At 35.2% G+C, this 15,426-nt stretch overlaps 1 protein-coding gene across 1 annotated transcript in view; it reads left to right on the top strand.

Annotated features, from left to right (window-relative positions):
* ENPP1 (ectonucleotide pyrophosphatase/phosphodiesterase 1) overlaps window positions 1-15,426 on the top strand; it is a 67,172-nt gene that overhangs the window by 32,530 nt on the left and 19,216 nt on the right. The window contains exons 7-17 of the mRNA XM_028509364.2: window positions 1,686-1,765; window positions 2,657-2,776; window positions 3,830-3,939; window positions 5,303-5,368; window positions 5,661-5,733; window positions 8,534-8,642; window positions 9,625-9,756; window positions 12,036-12,067; window positions 12,831-12,958; window positions 13,753-13,822; window positions 14,926-15,013. Of these exons, the coding sequence (XP_028365165.1) occupies window positions 1,686-1,765; window positions 2,657-2,776; window positions 3,830-3,939; window positions 5,303-5,368; window positions 5,661-5,733; window positions 8,534-8,642; window positions 9,625-9,756; window positions 12,036-12,067; window positions 12,831-12,958; window positions 13,753-13,822; window positions 14,926-15,013 (1,008 nt within the window). The remainder of the gene's footprint in view (window positions 1-1,685; window positions 1,766-2,656; window positions 2,777-3,829; window positions 3,940-5,302; window positions 5,369-5,660; window positions 5,734-8,533; window positions 8,643-9,624; window positions 9,757-12,035; window positions 12,068-12,830; window positions 12,959-13,752; window positions 13,823-14,925; window positions 15,014-15,426) is intronic.

Here is a 15,426-nt window from a genome sequence, read left to right on the forward strand (position 1 = left end):
ATTTTTTATCCCTTGGCTAATATATGTATACATATTTACATATATATATAAATTTTTTCTTAGAATTTTCCATTTTTCATGGGAAAACCATTTCTTTATTTAATAAGTATTACATCTTAAAATAGAATTTCAAAACAGAAGGTATTTCTGATATGATACTAGTAGTGTAGCCGTAGAATATTTGCCAGCTAGTTATCTTGTAATATCTTGCAGCATCCTTCCAATTTCTTTGTCTCAATCAAGGCCTTAATTGAATGATTATTCTGTACGTTACTAATGCAATAGAATAGTCTTTTCTCAGTATTAATGCGAAGGTTTTAAATCACTTTACCCACTAGCAGTATGGGTATCACTTGTATTGTTGTTATTGAAAAAGAAATGAAGTTTGTATATAGGGATATACACTGTAGAACGCTAATTTTCAGTGATCAGTATTTAAATAGCTGTGCTGTAATACTGGATTGAACTAGAAGTAAGTAACTACAACTAATTTAGTGTTCTGGAATTCTAAAATATTATTTGCTGGACTTGAGTATCTGAAATTAGTTTAAATATTAATATTACTCCCAGTAAATTCATATGTACATTTATTGTACTTACCTTGTGACAAGCCAAAATAATTTTGGAAAACTTCTAAAAATTTGAGTTTTTAATGTCTCCCTGGAATAAAATGGTTTTTATAAATGATCATTTGACTAAATGATCATTTTATAAATGATCATTTACTAAAAACTCTTTAGTAAAGAAGGGAAGGCTCTGTCCTCGTTAGCCAGGCCCATCCATGGGCTTTGAAGCTTGACTCAGGCCCACTGTCACTATTAGGAGGGAAGTTCGTGTCTCAGTGGCACCTGATGTGGCATCCTGAGTTCAGCATTAAGTAGCTGTAGGTGTCCATATGTGAAGTTTAAAGGAAGCCAATACACAATTAGACTAAGTCCTAGCTTTGGATGATTGGGGAATGTGATCTGTGGTTATGAACTGTTTGTTTGGAAGGCAGTGAGAGGGACACATGCCCAACCTAAGGAACATTATCAGGCGATGGGGTATTCAAATCCTGAAATCATTAGTTCCATGCTCCTTCCTCAGTAGCAGGCATAGGAGACCAGGAGCGTACCACCAGGGCTGAATCGGGAGCAGTCTGACTTCTGCGCTATCTCCGACCCAAAGCCAGACCATGCCTCCTTCCACAGCGTTGAGCCTGTCCGGTCAGCTAGTTCTGAATCTGTGGGTCGGGACCCTCACCCCAGCCGCTGCTCACCCTACTTTTAATTTTACAGATTTAGCTGTTAGTTCAGTTTTTTGTTGTGGCTGTTGCTTTGTTTTGTGCTTTGTACTGTCTTGCAATTTAAATATGTGACCACTAAATAGTAACAAAGATCTAGCAAGCATCATTATTACAACTGGTTTGTCTGGAACTAAATATTACTGTTTAGTATGGGATAATTACTTCATTGGCTTAATTATTTTATTTGATATTTTTGACAAAGAGAAAAAGTAACGCTAATATTAACATTGAATTTGAATTCAAAATTTTGCTTTTTAATCCCCCTGAATTTATATGTAGTTACAAACTCCTTCTGGGTTATTTTTTCATATGATTTAGACTGTTGCGTCAGCAAAGCTACATGAGGTAAACAGATAGTCAGTTGTATTTAATAACAATCTTTAATATTTTTCCTTTGTAGAAAACTGTGGCGTGTATGCTAAAAACATGAGGCCAGTCTACCCATCAAAAACCTTCCCCAATCACTACAGCATTGTCACAGTAAGCTCCGTGTTTCAACTTTTACACATTCACAGAAGTGAGATGTAAATGTAGAATTGTTTGAGAGATTAATCAGATATCAGATCAGAAAAAAAGTAACCTCTTTCCCAATGTATAGTTAAGCCAAGAAACCTAGATTCTGGGGTTTGCTATGCTTCTGACTAGCTGTGGCCTTGGAAGGTCACTTGACCTTGAGTCTCAGTTTCTCATCTGGACAAGGAGGTGACTAATGACCTGAATAAATGTTTCTAGGATTCCTTTTAGCTTTCACATCTATGATTTTTATATTCTGTTTTTTCTTACTAGTTTTGTAGGCTACGTTATTTGAGCCCCAAGCGATCACACTCCTGTGTTCTCGACTTGTCTGTCCAGTCATGTTGATGTGTGAGCTGGAGCAAGTCATTCTGCCTCACTCCGGATAGGATTACAGCCCTGTTTTTGCTGCAAAGTTTCCAGATTTAATTTGAATCCAGAAAAATAAAAGGGGCATTCATTTGGCCTTAAAGCCAGAAAATTAATAATTTAGCTTATATTGATTAATAAAAGCCATTCTTAGACCCAACCAAAAAAAGTTTGTTCTACAGAAATGCTTCCCTCAGCAATGTAAAAAGAGTCCTTTTCTTGAAATTCGGGAGGCTGCCTCCTTACATAGACCTTCATCCACAGCATTGCTATCTTATTATCTCCTACATAATTTAAAACACAAATACTACATAAAATTTTGAGTGGCTCATTGTGTTTCTTGACAATACCCATTGTTTTGTTTTTCCCTCCGTAAACTGTGTTAAGTTTCTTGTAGCTTCAGTAACCTGTTTCTCTTTGATGAAATTGTTCTGATTTTAACATTAAAACACTTAAAACTTGCATAAAACCTGTATTTTATATTTTTAGGGTCTTTATCCAGAATCCCATGGCATAATTGACAATAAAATGTACGATCCAAAAATGAATGCTTCCTTTACACTTAAAAGTACAGAGAAATTTAATCCTGAGTGGTACAAAGGAGAACCAGTAAGTTGTCTGTTTGTTTTAGCTACTAAAAGAGTTTCTTTCATTATTCTCATCTATTTCTATCACAGTAAAACACCAGATTCCCTGGCACTCTTACTAACCTACTTCATTTGCTGTGTTTATGGCCATCCTTTTGTAAATGGAGATGAATGCTGATAATCCTAAAGTCAGTTTGTGCCATTGAATAACGGGAGTAGTCGTTTATTTCAGAACTGGCCTTGGGTTATTCTGAACCATTTTTCTTTGCTGGATTCTGCCTTCTTGCACTAGTAGCGTATGGCAGTAGGTGAATGGAAGGTACTATTTTCATCTACACAAAGGTAATTAATTGTTTCTGAAGGAGGCAAACTTTGACTTCTTTTGCATATGCTAATTTAGAAGATCTGATGATTTAGATGTATCCTTTTTATTTTTAAAATTCTAACCATAATTTTATAGGATCTGTTTGGATAGTCTTAATCCTTTTAGAAGAAAGAAGAGCATGATGTTTAATTTATAGGTTATAAGTTAAAATTTTAGCTCTGATATTTAAAGCTCTGTGACTTTGTGCAAACTTTTTCTGTGCCTTAGTTTTGTCATATCTCTGCTATGGGTAATACTGTTAGCACCTCATAGGCTTATTTGAGGATTACTTAAATTTATACTGTAGGATGCTTATAGGACTACTATTTAGAGTTGTAATTTCAATAAAAATGCTTAATGTTAGCTATTTAAGTTCAAATAGCAATAAATTGGACATGTATGTTTGTGAATTTTTCTTTTTTCATGGAGAACCTATTAAGTAGGTGGATAGCTCTAAAAAATGCAGTAGTTGCCAACTGACTTATGTCCACATTTTTTAGGTTAAAATAATCTCTAATCATTTTCCTTATTTTTTTTTTGCTGCTGTTCAGTCATACTATATGATTATTATTTAATATTGCTGCTAGATCTTATTAACCTTAAAAACTTCCTAGCACTTGAGAAGAATGCATTGGTGTTGCATGAACATATACTTTCCTAAAAGATGAACATTTGCATAGTTTTCTAACTTTCCTATGTTGTGTTTTTCAGATTTGGCTCACAGCTAGATATCAAGGCCTGAAGACTGGCACATATTTTTGGCCAGGCTCAGATGTGGAGATAAAAGGAATTCTCCCAGACTTCTATAAAATATATAATGGGTATGTGTAGATGTACTTTTCCCGGCACCCATAGAACAGATTATTTTCATGTCAGCACCTCCTTTTTTTCCAGTCCAAAATATATTGAATATATGTTGACTGCAAGGTGAGAACTATCAAAATAAGGACTCTATTTCAAAGAGTTTTAGGTGAATCGTATAGTAAAACAAGTTATTTTCCTAGAGCTTTTCTAGAAAGCATTGGTATCCCATTGGGCTTGCAGCCAGATCTTTGGGCAGGAATGGAAAAGGAAGTCAGGGTGACAGGAGCAGTGTCAGAGTGGAGGCACAGCCTGTTTTAACTCCGGGGGAAAGAAGAACTAGGAGCGGGAGATGAAAGTATTAAAGAGGACACAGGCAGGAATGACTATGGTGTCTGGAAATATTATCTAAAAGAAGACATTGATGGCATCTCTGGATTTGCATTTCCAAATTACTTCAATAAATATGCCATCTAATGTGAGAAACTGATTAGAATAACCTCCCTGTGATATTCAAAATCCATGATGTACTGAGGAAAAAACACAATAAACTCTTTTGGGGGGAAGACTCCCTTTGGGTAATTTTAGTGAGACTACAAAAATAATTTTATTTATTTTACACTTAGGAAATTTCTGTCATAAAATCAATATACAACAGAGAATAAATTCTAGACAAGAAATGCATAGTGATTTTTTTTGGTGATCTTATGCTACTGCTAATTCTTTACGGTTCACTTGAGCACAGTGCAGTGCCTCTCCCCACCCTGTTAATTACCTTTGTTTCCATTCCATGGATTGTAATTGAGATTTAATTGCCATGCTTTACAGTAGGCATGATGGAGGATCTGAAGATTAGTGATACATACTCTCTGGCTTCTCACAGTCTAACAGAGAACACAACTAATTGTACTTGGGGTTGGGCAAACACACACTCTGGTGGAGTTTTGTAAACAAAATTCTGTGCCCAGAGGAAGGTGTAATGAATTCTGCTGAGGAAATGTTGCCTACTTCCCACTTTTACTGAGTCTGCAATAAGTGGGTTCTTCATGAGGTGCCCTTTGAAGAGTGTGTTGACACATGGGTTTTTCTCATGGTAGCAATTGCCCTTCTCAGGTACAGGAAAAACATGCTCAGGTGGAGTACAGGAAGCAAACTTTGAAGCCCAAGGACAACTTTCACATGTGCAAAACCTAACTTTTGTTCCTTTGTTGGGAAAACAAATTTTAAGTTTCCAAGTAAAACTCTTATGTGGCTTCAGACACACAATGGGTGCATTAGATTATTTTAATGTTTCTTAATGTAATTTTTAAAGGAAAAATGTTATATTTTTAAACCTAAACAGCTGTCACAGATTTGTTTCATTTTGTTTCTTCTTAACTTTAGTTCAATACCATTTGAAGAAAGGATTTTAGCTGTTCTTAAATGGCTGCAGCTTCCCAAGGATGAAAGGTATGTATTGTGAATTCTCCTTTGTTTTGTAGAAGTTACACAATATTTTAAAATAGTCTACAAGAAAACTTTGGTATTGGCTCTGAGGTTTTATGTCCAAACAAACTCTTTAGTGAGCTATTACAGTCACATTTTGAAGAATTTGAAACCTGTAAGTTATTTCCTCAGCAAGTTTAAAAATGTTACCCCAGTGTTGTATAATTCTTGTTCACTATGGTTTGTTGAATTATTCTTTCCATTCTGTTTTATAATGTGTTCATAAAATATTACATTTTGATACTGTTTGATTTAGACCACACTTTTACACTCTGTATTTAGAAGAACCAGATTCTTCAGGTCATGCCTATGGACCAGTCAGCAGCGAAGTAAGTACATTTTATCAGTGGGTACCTCATTAAACCTGGTAACAGCTACTACTGAACCTTGATTTGAAGCAGATTTCTAGATAGTTCTGTAAGATTTTATGTTTTCTGGAAATAGTGAGTGTTACGTACAATTTTACTGAACCAAAGAATGCACTTTAATCAAAGTAAGAGCTGGGAGAATTAGTTTTCTTAAATTTTTACAGTGCTGACTTGAACTGATGATGACTTAAATCCAATATTTTCAGTTCCAAAACCTTTATCCACCCCATATCCCCCTGCACTGCCCTAAACACTAACTGCTCTTTGAAAATTTTGTAATTGGATAAGATTCCAGTTTTCTAGGAAGATGGAGGATGGTATGTCAAGTAGCAGAAGCAGCCCCCTATGAACTCTGCACCTTAGGAAATGGATCTCTGACCATCTGAGCCCGTGCTTACAACTGAGCTCAGGTATCAAAGGATTGGCAATTTTATTGAAAGTATAGAGAACTTCAAATAATCATTGTTTTACTGAGTGGTTACTAGGAAATGAGGGGTAGGGAAACTGCTCGTGGTCTAAGGCTCACCGTGTAATGCCCTATTTGACCTGCCACCCTTTCAGAAACTGGGCCCAGTCCTGGCTGTGTTCATAAGCAGTACGGTGCTGTAAAACCTCAAATGCTGCTTCCCGTTTCCAAGTGGCCATGTCACTTTGTACCATTGCTGTACCATGTTTCCCCACAGGAAACATTTGAACAGCAAATAATACAAACTCCTTTCCTTATGCCTCTAAGCCAACTTTCCTTATGATTTACATTTTATCTGTGACTTACAGTATGAAAAGAAACAATAAGTAAGGATTTGTAAATATTGCTGGTCATGTTGAAAGAGAAACTATATTCCCAGGATCCCTAATCTCAGAATGTTTGTCTAATTATCTTTCCCCTCTGTGACTCCAAGAAATAAACACACACTTTCTTAATAACTAGAGTTTCACTCCCAAATTCTGATCAGTTCTGCCCAGGTAGCCCAGACTGGAGAATTTGTATGCCTCAAGGACTCTTTAGCATAGGGTTCTTAAGGCCGGGCCTGTCTTGTCTATTGTGGGCCCTGGGTTTGAGGGTGTTATGTGCTCTAAATGCTTCCTTCAGCAACAGCAGAAGGAAGAAAGAAAAGCATGCTCATCTTTCTTACTTGAATGTAAAGCAGCTGCCTAACCATCTTCCCCTGGTTTCCCTTCCTTTGGGAAATCCCCTGGATTTGCCCTGTTGGACACTAGCTTCCTGTTGGGTGCCTTCTCATCAGACAAAAGAAAGCTAGGAGAGAGGGAAGGTGACCCTCATTAGGTCATGCTTACCCTTTGTATTCTTTCCAGGGAAATTCATCTATAGTAGCTCCTATGTAGTTAGCAACCCCATGTGCTCTTGCTGCGATCCTGTTCTTGAACTAAGCAGAAATGTTCCTTCAAGGAGGGATAAGGAAGATGTGTGGGCAACAACGTGGCCATATCATAGTTGGTCAAAAGGAACATGTAGCTGTTGTTCTGATTTGAACACTTGGCCAGATGCTAGTGTAATTTTCACTAGACACCTAAGACCCGAGTCTAGGTTAGTTTGGCTATGAGGAAGTCTAAGGATTATTTTATAATTGCAGATCATACAAGTTTTTAAATCAGTGCTGCCTTTTCCCATTCACTGAAGATTTTGCAAGTTCCCTGCTTTTCTAATTCATCTTTATTCAAGGTTGAGCCCACTGTTTTTGAATTATCTTTATCAACTTGTAAACTCTCTTTAACTCAACTATTATTGTCACATCAAAACACATTTTATCTTAATACTTGGAAATTCCAATTCACGTTGCTTAGGTAACTTTGAGTGAATGAAATAGTGTATTGAAAGAGCTTGTTCCAAAAAACAGTAAAATACACCAACTATAAATAATAATTAGACTGATTTCAAACATTATAGAACATACACACAACACTGCATAAAAGTTTTCCTCAGCTGGTTTTGTAAAAAGAGAGGAAGAGAGAAATGCTGAAAGCAGTTTGCCAAAACCATTTGCCTGTTCTTGTGATATTCATATGCAAAATACATGTAGTTTTTAAGGAAATAACGGGTTGTGTTTCTTGGAGTTCTTATTTTAAAAAGGAAGTACATAGAAGTATTTCATGAATAATTTTAACATTTTTGAAAATGAGGAAACCTTGCATTTTTGCAGTAAATATTTAAATAATCAGAAAGAAAAAGGAGAAATTGATTGCAGAAAATCAAGTAATAATTAAGATACATTTGTTTTTGGCCAAAACTATGAATTTGGGTTAGTATCACTTTGACCTACATTGAGTCTGGTCTAAGGAGTAACGTTCTGAACTCAGAGGGAGAGCTAATCAGTTCAGGTAATGCCACCTCCAAGACTTATGATTAAGCACATGTGCAATTTGGATCCTTCCACTGTTTGTTAATGGTCAGCAGTTATTTCATGCCTTTTCTGTACTACCTGAGTGTCTTAGGCTAATGTGAATCAGTTCATCATAGTATTTGCATCCACTGAACTCCCCTCCCCTCCCCTCCCCTCCCCTCCTTTCCCCTTTTCTTCCCCTCCCTTCCCTTCTTTTCCTTCTCCCTTCTCCCTCCCTCTTTCCCTCCTTCCTCCCTCCCTCCCTTCCTTCCTTCCTTCCTTCTCTCTTTCTCTCTCTTTCTTTCTTTCTCTTCCTCTCTTCCTTCCTTCCCTCATTCCTTCCTTCCTTCCACAGAGATAGCTTTATATAGGAATAGCCATTTCTGTGGAATACGTCACATAGGGTGGGTTCTCTTTCTTAGGTCATCAAAGCATTGCAGAGGGTTGACAACATGGTTGGCATGCTGATGGATGGTTTAAAAGAGCTGAATTTGCATCGATGTCTGAACCTCATCCTCATTTCAGATCATGGTAATCTGAATTTGCATTTTTTACCTGTCAAGTTAAATGGTGCCCCACCCTACCCAAATTTACTTGATCAATTAATTATTGCTTCTTTATTTCCTCTGATTGTTATAGTTGATTTTTTTAAAAAACATAGTTTCTTGTGGAAAGTCTTTAGGAAAATATATTAAATATAAAGTACAAATGAAACAATTCATAGAAATCTAAGAGCCTGTCAATCAAAATGCACCCATCTCCTGATTTGGGGAAAGCTTACACCAGGAATTTGAATGGTTAGAAACTTTTTTTTCATTATTAAATTTTGGTAAATCTCTAACAATTTTAGATTCAATTTGAACAAAATATTGTGTACCTTTTCTGTATTTTTTTTTAGCGTAAGTCTGACTTAGGTAGTATATATTAATTTTGGCAATATTTTAATTACACTTTTGCTGTGGTATTTATAACACATGCTTCTTTATAGCCTTGGGACTATAGATGTGGTGCGTATACAAGAAAATAGAAAACAAGTTCCTTTTATTGTTTGTTTTTTTTCTTGTTATTGTTCATAGCTTCAGAAGTAATGACTGAAAATTATTTCTAGAAACAGTCCTAAAAGTCATATCCTACAGAAACTCTAGTCCTGGAATGAGAATAAGAATTTTATACTCCCAGTTAATATGCTAGGTGATTTTGGGAAAATCACTAGGCTTTCATATTTAGCCTAGAAATGTGATATTCTTCCTCACTTGCATAAAGATATTATAATACATAAATAAGAAGAAACAGTAAACTAGTTTGGGATAAGAGGAAAAGAAAATTTTTTTAAAAGTGAAATGGTAGGTACAGCTGAAATTCCGTGTCTTACCTGTTAGACATTTAACTAGCATAAGCACTGAGCATGTTTATTGAATTAAATTCTGGAAGTGAAAGAAATTTTGTTCTACATGTTAAATTTTTTATTAAAGTCGCATCATGTTTGGGATTTTTTTTTTTTTTTTTAACCTAGGCATGGAACAAGGCAGCTGTAAGAAATACATATACCTGAATAAATACCTGGGGGATGTTAAAAACATAAAAGTTGTATATGGACCTGCAGCTCGACTGAGACCCGCTGATGTCCCAGATAAATACTACTCATGTAAGTATAGCTCTGTGCTAACTTTGCATATGATTCTATTTAGAATATATTCCTCTAAAACATTGTATAGCTAAACTAAAGGGAAGCAATTAAAGTTCATTTCCTTTTCATGATTAAATATCTCCAGTGCAGACCTTCTGCACCCAAAGGGACTGGGTGTGCGGACATGTCTAACCCTGTATCTATGTGATATTCATGGCTAAGAATATCATTCAATGAGCTAGTACAACTTTTTGTTGTATTGTGTGTTTCTCTTATATTTGGTTTTACGTGTTCAAAAAAACCCTTAAAAGTTCAGCTACATTTATTCAACTTTAGTTAATAATATTCTGTTAAAATAACTTACCAAGGTTATAGAATAATATTTTATTAGGAGGAGGAGTGCTGGCAGAGATGATTAATTCTATAAGCAACTGATTTCTGTCCTCAAAAATGGGTTTCTTAAACCATTTCAAAAAGCAATAAGAATGTATTTGGTAAACAGAGAAGAAGTAATTTTATATTCTCTCTTAACCACCAGGACAGCCAAAAAATATTTTAACATCTTTATTTGCAAGTCAAGCCTGTTTCATAATTGTTTGCACCTCTGTTGTGCCCCTCTTTTTTGTTTGTTTGTGCAAGTCATCAAATCTAACTATCATAGATAGGAAACTTCACAACAGTAAGGTTATCAATTTCTCTAAAATTAGAAGATAATCTTTAAGAATGTGTATATATACCCCTCTTTTTGATTATCATTCTTGGTAACTTCCAGATACTTAGGGGAATTTTGTTTATCTTTTTGTTACAAATTAACTTTTAAAATAAAAGGAGACAAAGCTTTTCTGACAGTTACCAAAATCAGGTTAGGTTTGGGCACCGCAGTGCTATGTGTTTCTGTTGAATAGAAGATACTGTTGAATATTCTTGAAAAAAAAAAAAAGATTTTGCTGCAGGAAAATGATTATGCAAATGTATTAACATAGTAACCCAAAGCACAAACTTTATCTGCATGACAACTTTTAATTAGTACCATATTTTTCTGTGTATAATACACTCCTGTGTATAATATGTATCCACATTTTTGGCCCAAACTTTCAGGAAAAGAATATATTGTTTTAATTTTTTAATTCAATTATTTATTTATTTATATCTAGATACTTGTTTTTTGTATTATTGTATTTTGCACACAGATATTGTTATTTCTTTCTAGAGTTACACTTTTAATGCATAAGCATAAATAAAAGAATTAAAATCATTTATATAGATATGGAATTAGTACTACCCATGTATAAAGCTCATCCTTACTTTCCCTTAACAATTTTGGGCAAAAAAAGTGTGCATTATACATGGCAAAATATGGTATTTTTTTAAATACATGAAAGTTCATACACAATACTTACTAAACCTCTTGTAACAACTATAGAAGCAATGGCAGGGCCCAGAAATATTTAGGAGGGGATGGCTGGGCTCCGCCATACCCTTAGCTCAGTTAGGCCCCCAGGTTTCCCATATTAAAGCAAAATCTATATCTGTATTTACTTATCTACATATATACATAAAAATATGTATACAGTACATATTCTTTTATCCGGATAATTTTCTCCAGCGTCTGTGAAGCCTGACACAAGGCGCACTAAGAAGGTAGCTGTGGGCTTGCTGTGCAAATGCAGCTCCAAAACCACCCTCCTTGTCCTCTCTTCTCAGTTCCCCTGTAGAATGCTGCAGTTATCAGTGAGTGTGAAAGTATATAAAGTACAAAGTAGCCGGTTCCCACCCTAAACTCCCCTAATTCACAGCTCAGTTTCTCTCTTTAGAGATGAGCACTGTTAAGTTTAAGATATCTCTCCTCAGATGTTTTCTATGTGTAAATAAAACACATTCATTTTTATTTTTACACAGTGAAATCATACTAGCTCTAGATACATGGATGTATGAGGATCTGGGTGCATGAGCAGATGGATGGATGAATGAAAGGATGGATAGATGGATATACAGGGAGTTGGATATATGGTCAGATGGAGACAAATGGATGGACAGACAGATGGATAGGTGGATGCTCTGTAACTTGCCTTTTCATTTAACAATAGGACATTATTTCACAGACTTTGGGTGAGGGTTCCTAAACATCTGTCTTATTCTCGTCAGAGGCTAATATATAAAGATTTAAATGAGCTGTTTGAAACCTGCTTTGGTATTTAAATATATGCTTTGAGTCTGACAGTTGATATTTTTGTCTTATTTTTATATCTAATTCTAGCATACCATCAACTATTATTTTTTATCTTTATCCCCTTCAGTTAATTATGAAGGCATTGCTAGAGATCTTTCTGTGAGTATCTTTGTTTTTTCTATTATCTAATTACTGCCTGTTTTGTATAATATACTTGTATATTTAGGAGAGTTTCAGTGTTTGTTCTTGGCATTATAGGATTAGAATTTTTGGGTATCTGGGCCAACATTTAAATATTCTATAGTTTTTAAAGAACTTTAAGGACCTGCCCCAATGATCTGGGTTTGAAAGCTTTTAAGAATTTGTTGATTGACACTGTTAAATGTATGTGGCAGTACAAGAAATTATTGAAAGCAGAAGGAAAACACCCTATAACTGTTCCACCGTAAACACTGTCAACGCCACAATATCTTTTTTTACCAGCCTTTTTTAATGCCTGTTTTTTAAATAAGCTTTTGTCCTAGTGTTGAGCTATCTGTACTATTTTTTTTTTTTTACTTGATAGAAAATTTTCACTTTTGGAGAAAATTTTTACAATTGTAGTTGCATAAGTGTTTGAAAATAACATCACCAGTAGTATCTCAAATATAATCTCACAACACACTCTAAGCATCTTGGGATAACTATGCAGTGATTATGACTTCATGTAAAAATAAGAATATCCAATGGCTGGGAGTATTCACCTTGTATATTATATTAGTACTAAGATCTCAGGTGATTATCCATGTGTGATTTATTGGGTATGCTGGTAAAGTGTTTGTGAGAAAAGAAATGTGTATGGAGTTACAATGTACTTTCAGAAGAAGTTTGTATGTAAGAAACCACACAAGTAATGGTTTTCCTTTGCCTCCTACAATTTCAGTGCCGAGAGCCAAACCAGCACTTCAAACCTTACCTAAAACAGTTCTTACCCAAACGATTGCACTTCGCTAAAAGTGATAGGATTGAGCCCTTGACATTCTATTTGGACCCTCAGTGGCAACTTGCATTGTAAGTTCTGACAGTCTCCCAGGTAAATGTAGCCTGACCTATTAGTAATTTCAAGGTAACCTTTGAGTCCTTTGCAACAATGGTGTTATATGAAAATTGCACAAATATGATTCCCTATACTCTGTCCTGGGTCTTCTCAACCTTGGCCTCTCCAGGTTTTGTGTTAGGTAATTCTCCATTGTGGGGGGCTGTCTTGTGTGTTGTGGGATGTTTGACAGCATTCCTGGCTTCCACTCACTAGATGAAAAAGTACCCTTTCTATGGTTATAACACCCCTAAGCAGTGAACCAGAATTTAGTCAACAGATTTGCACTGCCTCTACTTTACTAGAGAGCTGTGTTTTGGGTGCTGGGAAATATTGAGAGGATTGTTCTTACCTGCATGGGAAAACTAATATTTAGTGAACATCTACTATGTTTCAAGCATTTCTTGAGGTTCAACCATTTAAATTTTGCAAACAACCCAACACGAAAAAATTGAAACCAGGAAAAGAGAATTAAATTTCTAACATCAAAGCTAATCACTATCATAATCGGGGTTCAAAACCAGTTCTGTCTCAATGATAGTATTTTCGTTTTTCTTCCCTCTATACCATGTTGCTTATAGTTGATTCATCTACAAAGTAAAAAAGAAAGGTGGCTTCTTCATAGTTTTCAAAGCTAGGCAATTTTATTCACCTTTTTCTTGGTTTGTTTAACAACAGTCACCTGTTCTTTATTAATGAAAATAATTCATGATTACCCGTGTTGCTTTATGAATGGACTTTTCATTAATTTATATTATGTAAAAATTAGGAATCCTTCAGAAAGGAAACATTGTGGAGGTGGATTTCATGGCTCTGACAACATATTTTCAAGTATGCAAGTGAGTAAACCTATTATAGTTTTTAAAAATAACAGTTATATCTGAAGAAATACTGATATGTAAACTTTTACACTGAAAAAAGGCCATTATATATCTTGAATAACAAATAATGAAACATATACTTTCATATAGCTGTTTTCTTTTGGGCATTGATTAAAATAATACAATTGTGTTAAAATTTGTATTCATATTTCATGAATATGTGACATGTACCTCCTACTAAAATTCCAATAATTATTTTGTATATACTATGCTCCATTAAGAATATATATTACTCCACAGTAAATGCAAGACAATTTGTTAATATTTAAAAAGATATACTTAGTTCTAAATGAAGATAATACTTTAAATTTACCTTGCTTTCAAAACTTTTAAAAAAATTATTTATTTTTGAAGAGAGGGAAAGGGAAGGAGAAAGGGAGATAAACATCAAATGGTTGTTTCTCACATGCCCCCAACTGGGGACCTGGCCCATAACCCAGGCATGTACCCTGACTGGGAATTGAACCAGTGATCTTTTAGTTCTCAGGCCAGTGCTTAATCCACTGAGCCACACCAGCCAGGGCTAAAAAAAAATTAAATATACTCCACAATAATTATCTAATTTGATCCCTGCAACACTGTGTGAGGTGAGCATGGTGCAGTTCATATTCCTGTTCATAGATGAATATAGATTTCATTGTAATTCTGTCCTGAATGTCAAGTCAGGAATTATAGTAAAGCTAAGAGAACTATCCCAGATGTCCTTAGATTATTTGTGCAATAGGGGTTAAAAAAATTCCACAAAGTTTGCTGGGCATAGTCTTTTTTCTCTTAACATAACCATTTTATACATGTAGAATGTAGAAGATAACACTTTTAAAACTTTTATTTTTTTCAATTACAGTTGACATTCAATATTAGTTAATTTCAGGTGTACAGCATGGCAGTTAGACATTTACATAACTTATGAAGTGATTCCCCAATAAGTCTAGTTATTGGCACTTGGCACCATACATAGTTATTACAATATTATTGATTATATTCCCCATGCTGTGCTTTATATTTGGCCAACTACATACATAACAGGAATTTATAAACTGCTTCTTTTCTGGTCAATCTAGGCCCTCTTTATTGGCTATGGACCTGGATTCAAGCATGGCATTGAAGTTGATTCTTTTGAAAATATCGAAGTCTATAACTTAATGTGTGGTAAGTGTGAGTAGGGAGCTTTTATCCCTTCTGAAAACAGAGCTGAATAGGATGATCAAAAATAGGTCACTTGATGGGTACCTTGTGGAGATGATGATGAGGCAAGACAGACGCTTACATTTTTACTTTTTTTCTTCCTGAACCAGAGTCATTGAAAAAATGTGCCGAACATTCCATCTGATTACTTATCTGATTCTTCCACTAGGCTGCACACTGGTAAAGTACAACACCCAGAGTGAAGAGGTGTGTACATCCCCGTTGCCTAGTACTTTGACAGGCTCCAGGGCTTAATCATATGACCATTGAATCAGATCAGTGGTGGAAGCCAGAGAAAAGAGTTTGGGGACTTGGAAAGGTAGACAAAACAAGTGGAACATCTGGTAGCCTTAATAGATGGCAATGTCAAGTTTGTA

The sequence above is a fragment of the Phyllostomus discolor genome, chromosome 4, assembly GCF_004126475.2.
Source record: "Phyllostomus discolor isolate MPI-MPIP mPhyDis1 chromosome 4, mPhyDis1.pri.v3, whole genome shotgun sequence".
Taxonomy (NCBI): domain Eukaryota; kingdom Metazoa; phylum Chordata; class Mammalia; order Chiroptera; family Phyllostomidae; genus Phyllostomus; species Phyllostomus discolor.